Here is a 15016-nt window from a genome sequence, read left to right as displayed (position 1 = left end):
AGGAGGTCAACCAGAGCTTTGCTTTAGATTTCCTTCAAAACCAGCAGAAACTACCAAATGACCCCCAAACAGAAGTGCCAACACCCAACCTGACAAACCACCTGGGACCAGCCAGTGGGAGGGAAAGTCCTCCTGGCATCCCTAGGCTTGTTACTGCCCACTTGGCCCATGCTCAAGGGAAGGAGCTCCAGGAGCTCCTCCCAGTGGCAGCAGAAGCTGAGCTGGGAGACTCCACCGAGAGCACGGAACACTTTTGGCACACTTGAGGCAAAAATCAAAACCCAACCAAGCTTTTGTTTTAAAAAAAACCCAATAAAATCCAAAAAATCTTGTTTCTATGCTGGGTTTAGTGACAAGGATTTAAAAACAAACTGGCCACAAGCATTGTCTGCAAATCCAAACTGCCTCCGCTGCCCTCAAGACAACTTATTGCTCTACTTTGACACCCCGAGGGGGGATGTCACCTGCTTCCTGTCCCCATGTCCCTGGGTAAGCCAGACCCACCCCCAAAATGACCCTGATGGTCACAGCTTCTGCATGCCTGGTGTCCTCCATCCTGATCCACGTCAACTGTGGATCACCTTCCCTGCTGTCACCTCTTCTCAGGTGCCTTCCTGTGAAGAAGGCGACGTGTTTATTGCTATTGCTTCCTCCCCTCCCACTTCTCCAAGCAGAGCAGCCAGACATCATCCCCCTCCCTGGCCTTTCTCTATGGTGCTGGTACTTGTGCTTGGATGAACATTTCTCCTGAAAGCCTTGGTAGCTGTGACCCAAAGAATGGGAGGGGGACACCTCAGCTGCCACGGTGGCAGCGTGATTTGGTCTCAGCCCTGCCAACACCATGGGTGCAAGGTGAAGCTACCCATCTTCCCCTTGCCCTGCCTTGAAGACTCCTCTCCATCAACCAGACACCCTCTTTTCCCACACCACCATACTCTGGAGGAGCTCCTCAGACCAAACCCTGAACCTGGAGAGCTCTTCAGACCAAACCCTGAACTGAGAGAAGCTCTCCAGATCAACCCTCAGACCTGGAGAAGCCCTCCAGCCCAACCTTTGGACATCTCTTTGCTTCTCTCAGCAGCTGCCCAGCGCATCTCTGCCTGCAAACAGCAGCCATGCAAGGAAGGAGCTGCCTTCTCCCCCACACTGCCCCAGGATGTGGCTGAGGGAGAGCATCCTGTTTTCCCAAGAGGTTCCAGATGCTCCCAGGGCACTCATCTTCCTGCTCCTCCCTTCCCATCACTGATGATCCGTTTGCCCAGTTGGAAAAAGCAGACCAAAGACCCGCTGGTGACCAGTCCTCATGCTTCCTAAGACAAGTGTGTTACATCGCTAATTATATTTATATTCTCTTACTCCTACAAAAAGAAGGGATGAGTTCAGAATTCCACTGCAGATAATGCATTTATAATCTATCACGACAGCTATCTGGAAGACACCAATTTTCTTGTAATATGTTATGGAAGATTGAATAATTTATATTCTTCAACTAAAAATACCCAAACCAAATCAGAATAAGCCTGCCTACCAGCGCTGTGCTTTTCACATAGTACCCTGAACATCAACCACTCTTACTAGCCAAAAAAAAAAAAATCTAGGCTCTTGTCAACAACAACGACAACAGAAAAATAACAAAAAGAACCCAAACGAACAAGAAGTGGGGGGATCTTTGCACCACTCAGCTGGGCAATGCTGGAAAAGTGAAGAGTCTGAGCTTTCAAATGATAGGACCAAAGAGAGAACTTGACTATTGCTCAGTGTCAGTATGTGTGTTACACAATTCAAGTGGGAGGGGGAGGAAGGGGGAAAAAAAGAGGCAGAAGATTAGAAAAAGCAGCTTTTACAAAAACCACTAAAGAATGCATAAAGTGACCTTTGCACTTTTTTTTTTCTTTTGTTCTTGCAAACAGACGAGGCACTGCAGCCCAGCGGCCGCAGCACCGATGTAAGACTTGTGTAGTTGCATACAATGTTTGACTCCGGATCTGGAAGAGAGCAAATGCATTAAAAACAGGGAGTTAGAAGGATGTTCTCCTCCTCTCTCCACGCCTGTACCACGTGGAGGTGATCCATACGGAATTTAACCGTCCCCGTGGGCAACTTCTCAGGCAAGGGAGCTGGGAAAGCAGCAGCTCGCTGGTGGTAACCAATACTGAGGATTACAAATATGCAGATGGGATGCTCTCTGCTAATTGCACACCAATTTGGGAGGGGCAGGATTAGCCCAGTGTAATTTGTGTGGCACAGAGAGATTTTAGATAACCCCGGGGCTGGATGGGATCTCTGTGCAGCATCGTGTTCCCATCAACTGCCTGTCCTGGTAATTGGGCACGATGGGCCAAGGGCTCCAGGAACAAGCAGCTGGGATTTCTGGGATCCTGAGCATGACGGAAACACGCAGGCAGTCACACGCACGCAACCCCGGTGGTAATGAACAGCGTGATCTCCCAGCAGGGGAACAGAAATATTCCAGCGACATACAGATGGGGAGGGACTCTTTGTCAGGGAATGCAGTGATAGCCCTGGGCTAATGCTTTCAAACTGCCAGAGGGCAAGGCTGGATGGGATTTTGGGAAGCAATTCCTCCCTGCGAGGGTGGGGATGCCCTGGCACAGGTTGCCCAGAGAAGCCCCATCCCTGGCAGTGCGCAAGGCCAGGCTGGATGAGGTTTGGAGGCTCACTGAGAGCGAGAGGCAGCACTCACATGGATTGCCCAGTGGTTTACCAGTGTGGAGGTACGTAGCTGTAGGTGGGGGTTCCTTGAGCCCTGTACGTTGGCACGGACACTGGATGTGCTCCGATGGCAGTGTGTTGGGGGGTGGTCAACAAGGTTCCTGCAGGGACACGGACAGACACTTGTCACAGGGCAGAGGAGGTGGCACCCGAGGTACGGTGCTCATCCGAGGGGCAGGAACAGCATCACTGCCTCCTTTGTCCTTTTCCCTTCTCCCAGGTGATTCTTCTGCCTGCCAGACCTGATTCGAAGGCCTTGGACCCACGTGACTTGGAGCAGCCAGCACCACAAACAGAATAAAACCACCTGAAACTCCCACAGATTTTCCATGCTATCTCTGGCCCTTATAACCTTAAGGGTTTTCCTTGTTTTTTTCCAGGGTTCCTTGTTCCTAAAGAGCAGCAGCAGGGCTGGCCACAACCTGCTGACAGCACTGGGCTTAACTTGGACAGCAAATCACTGCGTAGATCTGAAACAAACTGGAAGGGACGAGAGATACAAAGGGAGATGAGGGAAAAAACCCAACACATCTCCAGGGAAATTTGAGATGAGCTTTTTTTTCAGTCTGCAGCTGGTCAACAGAGGGATTTTAGGTCAGAATTTGCACTTCATGGAAGGGTGAACACAGCCCTGAACTACTCGGTTCTGGGAGCAACTGGGTGCTCAAACCAAATTCTCAGTTTCTGGGTATCTCTCTACAAACGTTATTAATGAAATTCTAACACATCCCACGTGCATTAATTACATTTATCCACTTCTCAATATAAGCACACAGTAAATCTCTCAGAGTGGTTCTTGTCACATCCAGGCTGCAATATCTCTGCTTGGAATAGGGATTGTCCCCCATTACAGACTCCTATTTCACAGCTAATGCAGATGCAAAAGGATGAATGATGCGTTTTGTGGCATAATTCAATACACAATCCTAAGAACTGTTAAGGAGAAAAATACAGGCTTTGGAAGAAATAAAACCAGCCCCAACTTAATGTACTATCAACTGATGTACTAACAATTAATTGCAGTTAGAATCTGCACCTAAAATGTGGAGGAACTGCGATAGATTAAACAAGGTTTGCATTCATTTTGTCAAACAAAAACATGACCGTGTCTTAAAAAAAGAGCTTGAGAAAAATACAACTGCTTGAGGATGGACCAAGAGGAAAGAACAATATATCTAAAGATGAAGGAGTGAGCCAAACCAAAGGTCTCCTTTGCTGAGTCAGATCAGGATTTGGGGCAAATTACCGCACTTTTGCCTGCAAAGGAGCAGTAACCAGCAAGCGGAACCAGCGGGTGAACAGCACTGAGGCAGCACTTGGGACTCGGGGAATTTTTTGGTCCAGAGGGGAGGGTTCTCTGCTTACCTGCTGACATGGCCATGGTGGTGCCAGCGACCATGCCCATGGCCACGCCGTTGGTGCGGGGCGCGGCCACCGGGGCCGGGTAGATGGCCGAGGGGATGCTGTTGGGCTGCACCACCGTGGTGTGGTGGATGACGTGAGGCTGGGCCGCGTACACGGGCTGGGTGTAATAAGCTCCCTGTTGGAAAAGGGGAGAAAAAAAAAATAATCCCAGCATTACTACAGGTTCTTTTGCAACCTGACGATTCCTCGATTCTGGAATTTGGGCGGTGCCAAAGGGCTGTGGTGGCTGGTGGTTCCCGTGGAGGAGTTTCTGGGCCTGGAGACCTGAACCTGTGGATATGTGGAATGGATGAGGAGGGAATCAGCAGCCAAAGAGTCGATCCATGCAGGACAAACCATGCTGCCTCCCTGTGATGGGATGAAGCAGGACACGGACAACAGCTGGTGTAGAAAAGGAACAAGAGACTGGAAAAAAAGGACAAGCTCTTGGATGATGCCAAGGTGCTTGGGTCCAGGAGTTGTGTCATCTTCTTGGGTTTCCAACAGGGCTCCAGAATCCACAGGGTTTTGAAACAAGGGGAGAAGGATGCATGGGAATAAAAGGAGGCAACTGAAAAAGCTTCACATGCAAAGTAATGAAGGGCCTGAAATGAGGGAGGGAACGAGGGAGAGAACTGCTGTCCCCAGGACAGGCAGCAATGCTGCCAGGACCTGAAAACCAGGCATGGGAGGAAAGCAAACAAGGATTTGAATCAGCAAAAGGGAGATTTTACTGTGCACTAGTGAAAGCCAATAGAATGAAGGTCTGAAGGTCTGGATTAAGGGGAGAAGGAGGTGCAGGGCAACTATTCCATCACTTCTTTCTTTCAGGAGCTACAGAGGTTCACCGGACAAATGGCAGATTCTGTGGTTGGGGTCAGAGAAGAACCGGTGTGCAGGGCTGGGTTGGACCCCAATGGCTTATGCAGTTCCTGGTTAACAGTGCATCACCAAGATGCTCCAGCCTCAGCAAGGCACGGGGAAATCCCTCCATGAGATTGTAACTGCTGGAAAAGTTGGTTATTCAAGATAAAACAGGAGAAGAAAAACCAGGAAAGTTGCAGGGCCACACTGCTTTGAGCAGCTCAGGATTTTCAGTGGGAAGGGATATCAAGGTGATACTGGCACCTCCATCCCACCGAGACAGAATTGCTGGGCCAGAGAGGCTTGCAGGAAGCTCAGGTGGGCTGGGGCGTGGCTGAGGGGCCAGGGGGTGGCACCTACCTGGGTGTACAGGTTCTGCTGTGGGTAGGCACTTCTGATGGGGTACATCGCGGTCTGGTAGGGGTTCGGAGACGGCGAGTAGGGAGGAGGGGCATTGTTACTCTGGGTCGGTGGCACCTTGTAGGGAGTCCCCGCAGTGTACCCTGCCAGAGACAAGAGGGGTCCCAGTCAGGCTCTGAAATGGCTGCTCAGGGCTGCCAGAAAGTACCCCGTGAGCAAATGGGCCCCGAAGACCAAGTGCGGGTCCCCCGAAGTGTGGGATGGAGAGCAGAGGTCAAGGTTCAGCCCAGGAAAAACACTCAAATATATTTAATTTATTTACTCCAGCGGTGTTCAGCAATTAGAGAAGGACAAGATTTCAAGTTTAATATCCCACATCATCCTCCAAGCACTGAAACAGTTCAAAGAACACACGGAGCTTTTAGGAACTCCCAAACAGCATCTCACCCCCTCCTGATTACTGCAGATTGGAAAAATAGGTGTTAATTAACAAGGAGAACAGCTGTGACTTTTCCTCACTCACATTAGCAGGAGAGCAACCATCTTTGAATGAGAAGTGGAAAAGGTTTGAAATATTGATCAGTGCAGAAGTGACGCCTCCTCCATCAGGACTCCTCCAGGAACCCAACGTCACCCACAGACCAACCAACCTCCTGTTTTTCCATCTAAAGGATTTTTTTTCTCTATTCTGAACTAGTTTTTTTCCGACAAAGACCTCAGAGGGTGCCAGTTATCAGCATCACACTTCATTTCTGAGGAGTGTCTAGAGGTGTGGACCTGCTCAAGCTGTGTGGTTTCACCACTTTGAACACCAAGATTTGCAGTTGTTTCCTGATTGATGAATCACGGACAATTTATCTCCTATATTAAAAAGGTATTAAAGATAATAACCCAGGCAGATGTAATCTGCTGTGTTTATAAACTGGGGAAAAAACAGAACAACCTGCAGGAAAAACAATGTGAAATCAAGGTTTAATGACACAAGATGATGGAGGCTCCTCTCTGTCTGGCAGATAATTTTAAAACCTAATTATGACTAACACCTTATTAGGATTAGGCTGGCGTGGCCCGTGCTGCTGCCGCTTTGTGGTTCAACAGCAGCGAGCCTTTAAGCTCCAGCTTCTATTAAAATTGCTGATTAAATCCCTCATGTCACTCGAGAAATCTCAGCCTTATTGATCCTGCGGCTCACAAGTACTCTGGATTGCACAGAAATGTTTTTCTATAAAAGGCTGCTTGGGGTGGGGAAAGAGCTCAGTGGGGAATTTTGTGTTGCTTGTTTCCAGGGTTCACCATGAGCAGGATTCCTCAGCTGGGCAAGGAACTGACTGATGTCCACACCCTCTGCCTCCCTCAGGTGAGACCCCACCTGCAGAGCTGCCTCCAGCCCTGGGGCCAACAACAGAAGGATGTGGAGCTGCTGGAGCCAGTCCAGAGGAGGCCACAGAGACCTCCAAGGGCTGGACCGTGCCTGGTGTGCAGCCCCTACCCCAGGGAATGGTAGGGACATCCCTTTTCCAAAATAAAGTCTCCCAAAGGATTTTAAAATATTTATTTTTAATAACGCTTTTAATAGAAAAAAATATATATATCTCTGCCTCTCACCTTGCTGTGTAATTGATTTAATTGAGTAGGAAAAAGGAGTCTGGAATAGCTGGAAGGTGAGGAACACTCTGACCCCATGGCACTCATGCCCCAGATTTAGCAGGGAACAGTCGGGCAGGGGCCAGAGGACACTCCACATACCAGGGAAAGCATCCCAGGGTTTATCAGGGAGCTTATCAGCCCTCCTGGAGGCACTACTTATCCTCTTCAGGGATGAGATGACAAGGCTGCACTGGAAAAGCCTGTTTGGCTGCAATCACTAAACAGCATCTCCTCCCCCTGCTCCTGCTCAGCCAGCCTGGGTCACAAGGTGGGAGTTTCAACAGCGTTCCTTGAAAATCAGGCTTTATTTTAGAATTCTTTCCATTTTAAGGGAATGGAGAATAATGTCCCTTTGGAGATAAACAGCTGTGAACAACCCCAGGTTGCTCCCAGGGATCAAACACTCAGCTAAGAGAGAGGTTTCACCTTCTCCACTGGAATTCCTCCTCTGCAGGAGCAGCAGGAGGGTCAGTGCTCTCCTTTTCATGATCCTTCATGGTTTTAATCCATCAAAGCCAGGTTGGATGGAGCTCGGAGCAACCTGGTCTGGTGCAAGGTGCCCATGGGGGTTAGAACAAGACGGTCTTTAAGACCCTCCCAAGCCAAACCAGTCTTTGATTCTGTGATCCCAAATAACCTTGTCCACAAATCAATCCCCAGCAGGGGAGGCACAGACAGGCACAAACCAACCCAGTAAAAGCCCAGAAGGAAAGGTTTATTTACTGAATGCTGCAGAAGAAGCCTGGTAGGTTCTGTTCTCGGTGCCGGTGTCCACCGGGAGGTGGAAGGTGCCCTCGGTGGCACAGGACGAGGAGGTCTGGGGCCAGGCCTGCTTCATCAGAAGTGTGGCTTGAATGAAGACAGAGAACAGGTGTCACACAGAGCAGTGAGAGACAACTTCCCACACTTATGTCACATTGGAATCACCTTGCTAATCTCTTCCCCCCAAGTTCACACCTTCATCAGGGCTTGGAAATCTTCCTGGAGTCCCAAGGCTGAGCAAAGATGTTTCACACCCTCCACATCTGCTCAGACTCTGGATTAACCCTCTCTGAAGGTACAGCTGTAAATCTGGAGTGTCACAGGGCTGGAAGATGGGAATGAGGGGTTGAGGAGGCTCAGGAGGAATTGGCAGTGGGGCCATGGCCTGCAGCAGCACGACGCATCCTAGTGGATGGAAATCCACTTCCCAGAGAGTGCAGAGAAGCACTGCTGCAGGTCTGCTGGTCCACCAAACCCTCCTGAGACTCTTCTGGACTCAGAGAGAGCAATGGGGAGCATGGAGGACACCCAGCAGCGCTGCTTTACTGGCCATCATCAGCTGTGGGAGATCCTCGTGGGTGTGAGATTCACCTGGATGCTGCTCCACTGCTGGAGATGTGGAAACCTGCTCCTCCCTCCTCCTCCTCCTCCTCCTTCTCCAACTGAAAACCAGGAGGTTTGTGGGAAGGCAGAGATTCAAGCCCAATTTCTCCTCCACTCAGTTTCTGATCATTTTCTGCTCCAAGTCTCTGCCCTGTCCCAAAGGTTTGGGAGTTATTAAGGATTTCCAGGCTGCCTTGCTTTATTTTCCACGCTAGGCTGCACTCGGGAACATCACACCGGAGAGCAACTCCCAGTGCTACGACAGAAACATTCCTTCACTTAGGCTTTTATTCAGAACCAGATTCATTTTTGCCTCTGGATTTCACAGAGGTTTTAATCTCTGAGACTGATGAGACAATTCATTCCAATGTTACACGAATCTGTGCTTTTCCCTTTCCACATTAAACTTGCCACAAAATCAAGGCAATTTGAGTTAGAGATGGCTGGGAGATTGTCATAGCTCTGCACGTTCTCTGTTAAATCACGGATCCTGGGAGAAGCCATCACTTAAAACTACACAAAAGGTGGATCAAGGAGGCTTCCAGGAACATTAATGCCTCCCGGTCCTTTGCAATAATCCACAGGGATCACAATCCAGCCGTGACTATCTAATATCATTTAAGGGCTACCACCAACCAGTGTCTTCTGGATTTGGTTTATCCTCTCGCCTAAATATAAATAGAGTTTTTGTTCACTATCAGTTTAATCCCTGGCAAATCAACCAGTGGTAACTGAGCAAACAATGTGAGCTGTGGGGGTCTCTGCAGCACTGGGACTGCTCTATTTTCCTAACAGGACCTTTAGATGCGGTGGGAAGGTTCAGGACATATTTTAAGTGGAAAAGACAAAAAATATGAGCCCTTTCAAACCATTGTAGGATATCTTGCTTCCCTCTGACAACCTCATTTGTGATGGACACAACCTCCAGCCCTGAATGAAGTTTGCAAAAAGCTTCATTCCCTAGGCAGACCTGTGCCTGAGTGCCTCAAAACGATGGGAGCATTTATCCTTGGAAAGCCTTGTGAGGCACTACAGGATGCTGTGCTCTCCAGACCCCAAGACAGCCTTTAGGGGACCCACTGGTGTCCCCAAAGGCTCGGTGGCACCTCTAGAGGATGGCTCAGAGCATTGCTGATGCTCCAATGAGCCTTTCCTCCAGGCAGGATCCAGAAGCAGGAATGGGGGATTGGAGCCTCCATCCTGTGCCATGACATTCTTACACGGATCCCTAATTTCTGATTTTAGTTCTGCTCTGTAAGGGCACTACTGCAAAACCATTACTTCTGCCCTGCATTATTAATAAACACAGCTCCAGCCTCAGCCAGCCTCCATGAGCAAAGTGTGTGTCCTACTTTCAGGAAAATAAAAAGGGAGGCTTTAATGAAGGACGTTAAAACAAAACAACCATGAGGAAGACAGAATGCCTGCGAGGGAACATGCACCAGGCTTAATGAAGACATACATAATTTTATTTTTTTTAATGGTGTCTCTGCTGCAGAGTGATTTTAGATACTCATTTGTGCATACTTAAAAGGGATTCTTTAAGAACAGTGTCCTAAAAAACCAGGCTTATTGCAAGCATAAGTTTGCAATGCTGGTGTTTTGCCTTGCGTCTCTCCCTCTAAAAACTGTGGAAAAATGCAGCAGGAAAATCACACAAGGCAGGAACTTGAAGTGGAATGGAAAGGAACTGATAGAATCACAGAACATCGTGGTTTGGGAGAGATCAACAAGGATCACCCAGTCCAATTCATGCCCTTGCTTGTAGGGTTCCTTGTAATAATCTGGGGAATAATTAAACACCTTTTGGGCTCAAACACCAGCCAAACATCCACTAGAAACCTGGCACTGGGAGAGGGAGAAATCAAGACCGGCTCCAGTTACCAATTCCCTTTCCTCACTGGAGGACTGGACCAAGGGGACTCCAGACCTCTCCAAGTTCCTCTCCTTGTTTCCTTCCGACGCTGTTACAAAGTTTAGGTCACAACATCATTTAAGTTCCCACATGAAGCCCAGGATTTTGGGAACCATGAGGTAAAGAGAAGAGCATGAGCATCGCTGACTTGCAGTGAAGCATCAGGGAGTGTTTGGAGAACACCAGGGACAAAAGCAGGTGGGATTTGAAAACTGGAATTATCTTTGCTCAGGGGTTTGACTTTGCATGGGATCCAGCGAAATTCATGAGGTTCGAGGCAAGAGACATCTGAGAGTGAGGAGTATCTTAAAGGTGGAGCAGAGAGGGTGATAGAGCTGGGACAGAATGGTTCTGTCCAAGAGACCTGGCTTGCAGCTACATCCCAAGAATTCAGAAACCACAAGCTCTTCCCACCCTTCCCAACCTCTATTCCCAGCAGTATTGAGGGGCATGTTTCCCTGATTAACCTCCATATAGAGAATCAGATGAACCCTTGGTTTGTGATTGCTTTTTAGTGAGCTGGAGGGATTTCTGCCAGCAGCTACCACCTCCTTCTCAGCCTGGGAGCTTTGGAACAGAACCCTGTCCATGGATGGGATGTTCAGGAGCAGTAATTCTGCTGGGAACATGCAGCATCTCTTTCTTTTTTAGACTCAATGTCTAAAATCCCTTAAAAACATATTTAGAATTAGTCCGATGTTTCAGAAGTCCAAGATTTAAACCCCCAATCTGGTTCCCAATGTGTTTGAAGGACACCAGGAGCACATTCCTCTGCAGGCTTCTTCTAGCCTCCTGTGTGACAGCAGCTCCCTCAATTTGAGGAAACACTCTCTGTACTGATGAAGGTTTTAACTCAGCCACTGAACCACAGAATTAGCTCAGCCCAGTTCCATTTAACACAGTTGAGGATGCTGTCACTCTGTCACATGTCCTCAATGCTGGGAGATTTTATGGCACTTCTTTTCCATCAGTTAGCTCTCAAAATCTCCTATTTTTTTCCTCCAGGAAGTCTGCTTTCCATTGAGAAGGGACCACTGAGTGTGGTACTGGGAGGTCCTGAGCAGCAGAGTCTGCTCCTGCTTCTCAGAGTGGTTAACATGGTTTAATATCCTGCTGTGATATTAAATTGTATTGATTTCAAGAGCTGTAAAAAATGTTTACAACAGAACCACAGAATGATTTGGGTTGGAAAGGACCTTAAGGACAATCCAGTTCCAACCCTGTGCCTTGGGCAGGGACACCTTTACCTAAACTAGGTCTCTCCAACTTGGCCCCAAGATTTATGGGAAACCCTACAAAAGTTTAAGCATTTTCATTCCAATTTTAATTTCTGAATTTTAATCTTCATAGTTTCCTCCCTAGTTCAGTGTTTAGCTGTGTTACCCACTGGAAAGTTTTTATTCTCCATGGCAAAATCACCTGTCAGCTCTTTGGACATCAGGAGATTTCCAAGATGGAAATTATTAAATGGTGTCTAAGATGTACAAGAAGCAATACAGACTCCCCCAACAATCCCTGCAGTGATCTGGGGTTTCCTTTCACTTGGGTGCTCCCTTGGCCATCTGTCCACTCAGTGGAGGAGCTGATGCCTGCATGACTGGGGACAAGTGGCATTCTATAATATCCAGGTCAAAATGCTGGAATGCTGCAGTATTTACATTCCTGGCTGAGCAGGGAGGACATTGCCAGCCTCTGGCAGGACAAGCTACTAATAAATGTATGGGCTTTTTCTTATTCTGTGGAGCTGTTTTCATTTAATTCCTCCATTGTTTCATCCTTCAGGGGAATTTGAGGGTGGCCAGCACAAATCCAGGGGAACAAAAATTGTTTCATGTTCCATGTTAAGGCTTTAAAGGGAAGAAATGCAGCTAAAGACCTTATTAAAAGCACATCAACCCAAACAAAACACAACAGATCCCTTCCAGAATCATCCACAATAAACAGTTTTATGGAATATGCATAAACTGTGATGTAGAGAAGAAAAAACCAAAAGATTTTGGCAACAAACCCCTCATTCCTGTTTCATCAGCCTTGGAAAGTGCCTGAGCCTGGGGATCCACTGATTTTATGACAACTGGGAGACTGAAAACTTGGCGATCAAGGGGAGAGAGGGTTTAGCAAGAGTGGCACAAAGTCCAGCTTTGTGATCCTTATGCAAGCAGCTCTTCCTGCTGCACATGGAGCTCAAAAGGCAGCTTCATTTGGAAGTGTTAAAATGCTTTTTCAGGAATGTTTTCAGGCCTTTTTCAGGATTTTTACCTGGGGCGTAGCCGGGGCTGCTGGTTGGATACATGTTGGGATTGTAGGCTGGAGCAGCAGTGGGATAGCCTGTTGGGTAACCTGAAAGCAGAGAAAAACAGGAATTAGGATTTTATCAATCAAGCAAGGATGGCACCCCTGAAAAGCAATGAGCATCCTGTGTGAGCATAGAGGCCACCAGGGGAAAACACAGGTGGATTCTCTGAGAACAGGAAGGACCATGAATGTGCTCCACATCAATATTTCACCTTCATTCCTGTAGGAAACAAGGATCAGAATGCAGAATGCAGGTGTGCTCACTGTGCTTTGGAGAAAAATCCATACTGTGAATCCATGAAATTCCATACTCATGGAATTCAGGTACATAACCCCACTGGCACAGCGATACTGGAAAGGTTTTCCTGGGCTGTGGTGGCAGCACTCTGGAGAGCTCAGCACTTTCATTAAGCAGAGTTTCTTGCTGAAGGGAAGGCAGGGATCCTGCAGGAAAACGTGCCAGCCTTGTATTCACCCATGGCTGCACAAGTGCCATTCCCAGGAGGGAATACCTGCCAGGCCACCTGGAAGGAACATGCTCGGACCCTCTGGAGCCATGCAGGGTTTAATGGGCACTTCGGGGAAGGTTGCATCCTCAGTTTGCATCGGCCTCACTTGGAGAGGTCAGAGGGAGTTCAGAGGAATTTTGTGATGGAAGTGAGGGGCTGGAAATTGTGGCACACCCCAGAGCCTGCGTGCACCCACACAGTGCAGATGTCCAGCATCCAACTTCACTGGAAATTCCTGTCCTCTGTGGAGATCACAGGCAGAACCTCTGCACCTCGGTCTGCTCCTTTTCCACAGAATCACACCATGTCCTGGCCTGGAAGGGACCCACAGGGTCATCCAGTCCACCCCTGCCCTGCACAGACACCCCAACAATCCCACCCTGGGCACCCCTGGCAGCGTTGCCCAGATGTTCCTGGAGCTCTGTGGGGCCGTGCCCATTCCCTGGGGAGCCCGGGCAGTGCCCGGCACCCTCCAGTATCCAACACAAACCTCCCTGGCACAGCTCCAGCCCTCCCCTGGGGTCCTGTCACCAGTCACCATTTTGCTTTTCATTTCCTTCCATTTCTTGCGAGTTTTCCCTACTGAAAAGAATAAAACCTGAATAACTCCATCCTCTTAGGTGCTGCTGAGTAAATCCCCCTGGCAGAGTGAACGAGACACATTAATCCTGCTTTGCTGGTGGACAATTTGGCTCTGCTGTCAGCACCCAGTTTATCTGTGTGTCCCCTTGGCCATAATCCCAGAGCAGAGCCAATGGAATGACCCTTGGAGAGGGTTTCCATGCCAAGCCCCACTGATTCTGGCTGTTGGCTGCCAGCAAAGCTGGAAGGAGGTAATTACCAGCGGATTTACACCCACCTTTTTTAGTATTTTATATTATTAAATAAAAGCAGCCATGGGTCTGTATTTCCCTCTTCTGAGCACCAAAAGAGCCACAGCACAGTCCCCCCTCCCATGCCCCAAATCCCACTGCTCTCCAACCCTGGCACTACTGACTTCTGTGGCAAAATGCTGAGGTTCATTTGAATAAATCTAATTCAACAATCATGACCACTGTACTGGAATAAATGACTGGATGTTCTACCCTCTCATTTTCATCAGTCATATATTTGGCTTCTAAATCAGGTTAATTAAAAATTGCTGTAGTTAATGTTGGATAAGCAGCAGTTTAACAGATTTTTTTTTTTTAGGGTACACAGAACTATGTTGTCATACCCAGGAATATCTAAAGCCTTTCAACAATCAAAAAGCTCCTCAGAAAGTTGCAGATGCAGTGATTGCAAGCAGAGCATTAAGGACGAGGATCTTAAATCAGAAATATCCCTTCCCTCCAGTTCATTAGAAGGTAACCATGTTTTCTCCAGGACATTCATTGCTCCACACTCTTCCTGTTTCCTCTTGACAAACTGGCCATGGGTACTAAACCAACTCCAGCTCACTTCTTGAAGTGTATTTTCCCTAAAATTCTTCCACCTGTGTTTCTCGATGGGGTTTGACCTTCTTGGCACACGGTTTAGTGGAATCCCAGACTGGTTGGGGTTGGAGGGGACCTCAGAGATCACCCTAATTCCAGCCCCTTGCCATGGGTAGAGATGATGATGGCTGGGCATGCTATGGTGTCAGGAAGTCCCTTGCTCACTTGCAAAAGTCTCTTGGGGCTCCAAGAGGTTCCTCTGAGCTTTGCTGCTGGAAAATCCCCCCAAATAAGCCCTGAATCCCACAGGCTGCTGCAGTCTTTAGTAACAATCCTTAATTAACAGTCTTCAGTCGCCAGCCAAGCACAGTCCTGTGGGGTCACAAATGTTTCACCTGTGCCCTCTGAGGTGCCACCAGCACTCTCCCACTGTCAAATTTAGGAAAAAAAACCTCCTTTACTCAAACCAAAATTTGCAATATTGGGGTTAAAAGTTAAAAAAAAAAAAA

The 15016-nt window shown here is 48.2% G+C and overlaps 1 protein-coding gene across 1 annotated transcript in view; it reads right to left on the bottom strand.

Annotated features, from left to right (window-relative positions):
- Window positions 1-1157: 1157 nt before the first annotated feature.
- The window catches only part of FAM168A (family with sequence similarity 168 member A), an 87023-nt gene continuing 73164 nt past the window's right edge, over window positions 1158-15016 (bottom strand). Inside the window, exons 3-8 of the mRNA XM_062511143.1 lie at window positions 12548-12628; window positions 7732-7857; window positions 5362-5504; window positions 4099-4273; window positions 2705-2834; window positions 1158-1985 (exon numbers count right to left, since the gene is read on the bottom strand). Coding sequence (XP_062367127.1) covers window positions 2722-2834; window positions 4099-4273; window positions 5362-5504; window positions 7732-7857; window positions 12548-12628 — 638 coding nt within the window. The 3' untranslated portion in view covers window positions 1158-1985; window positions 2705-2721. The remainder of the gene's footprint in view (window positions 1986-2704; window positions 2835-4098; window positions 4274-5361; window positions 5505-7731; window positions 7858-12547; window positions 12629-15016) is intronic.

The sequence above is a fragment of the Cinclus cinclus genome, chromosome 2, assembly GCF_963662255.1.
Source record: "Cinclus cinclus chromosome 2, bCinCin1.1, whole genome shotgun sequence".
In the NCBI taxonomy this organism is placed as follows: Eukaryota; Metazoa; Chordata; class Aves; order Passeriformes; family Cinclidae; genus Cinclus; species Cinclus cinclus.
Note: the sequence above shows the minus strand (reverse complement) of the source record. Positions and strands in the feature narration are given on the sequence as shown.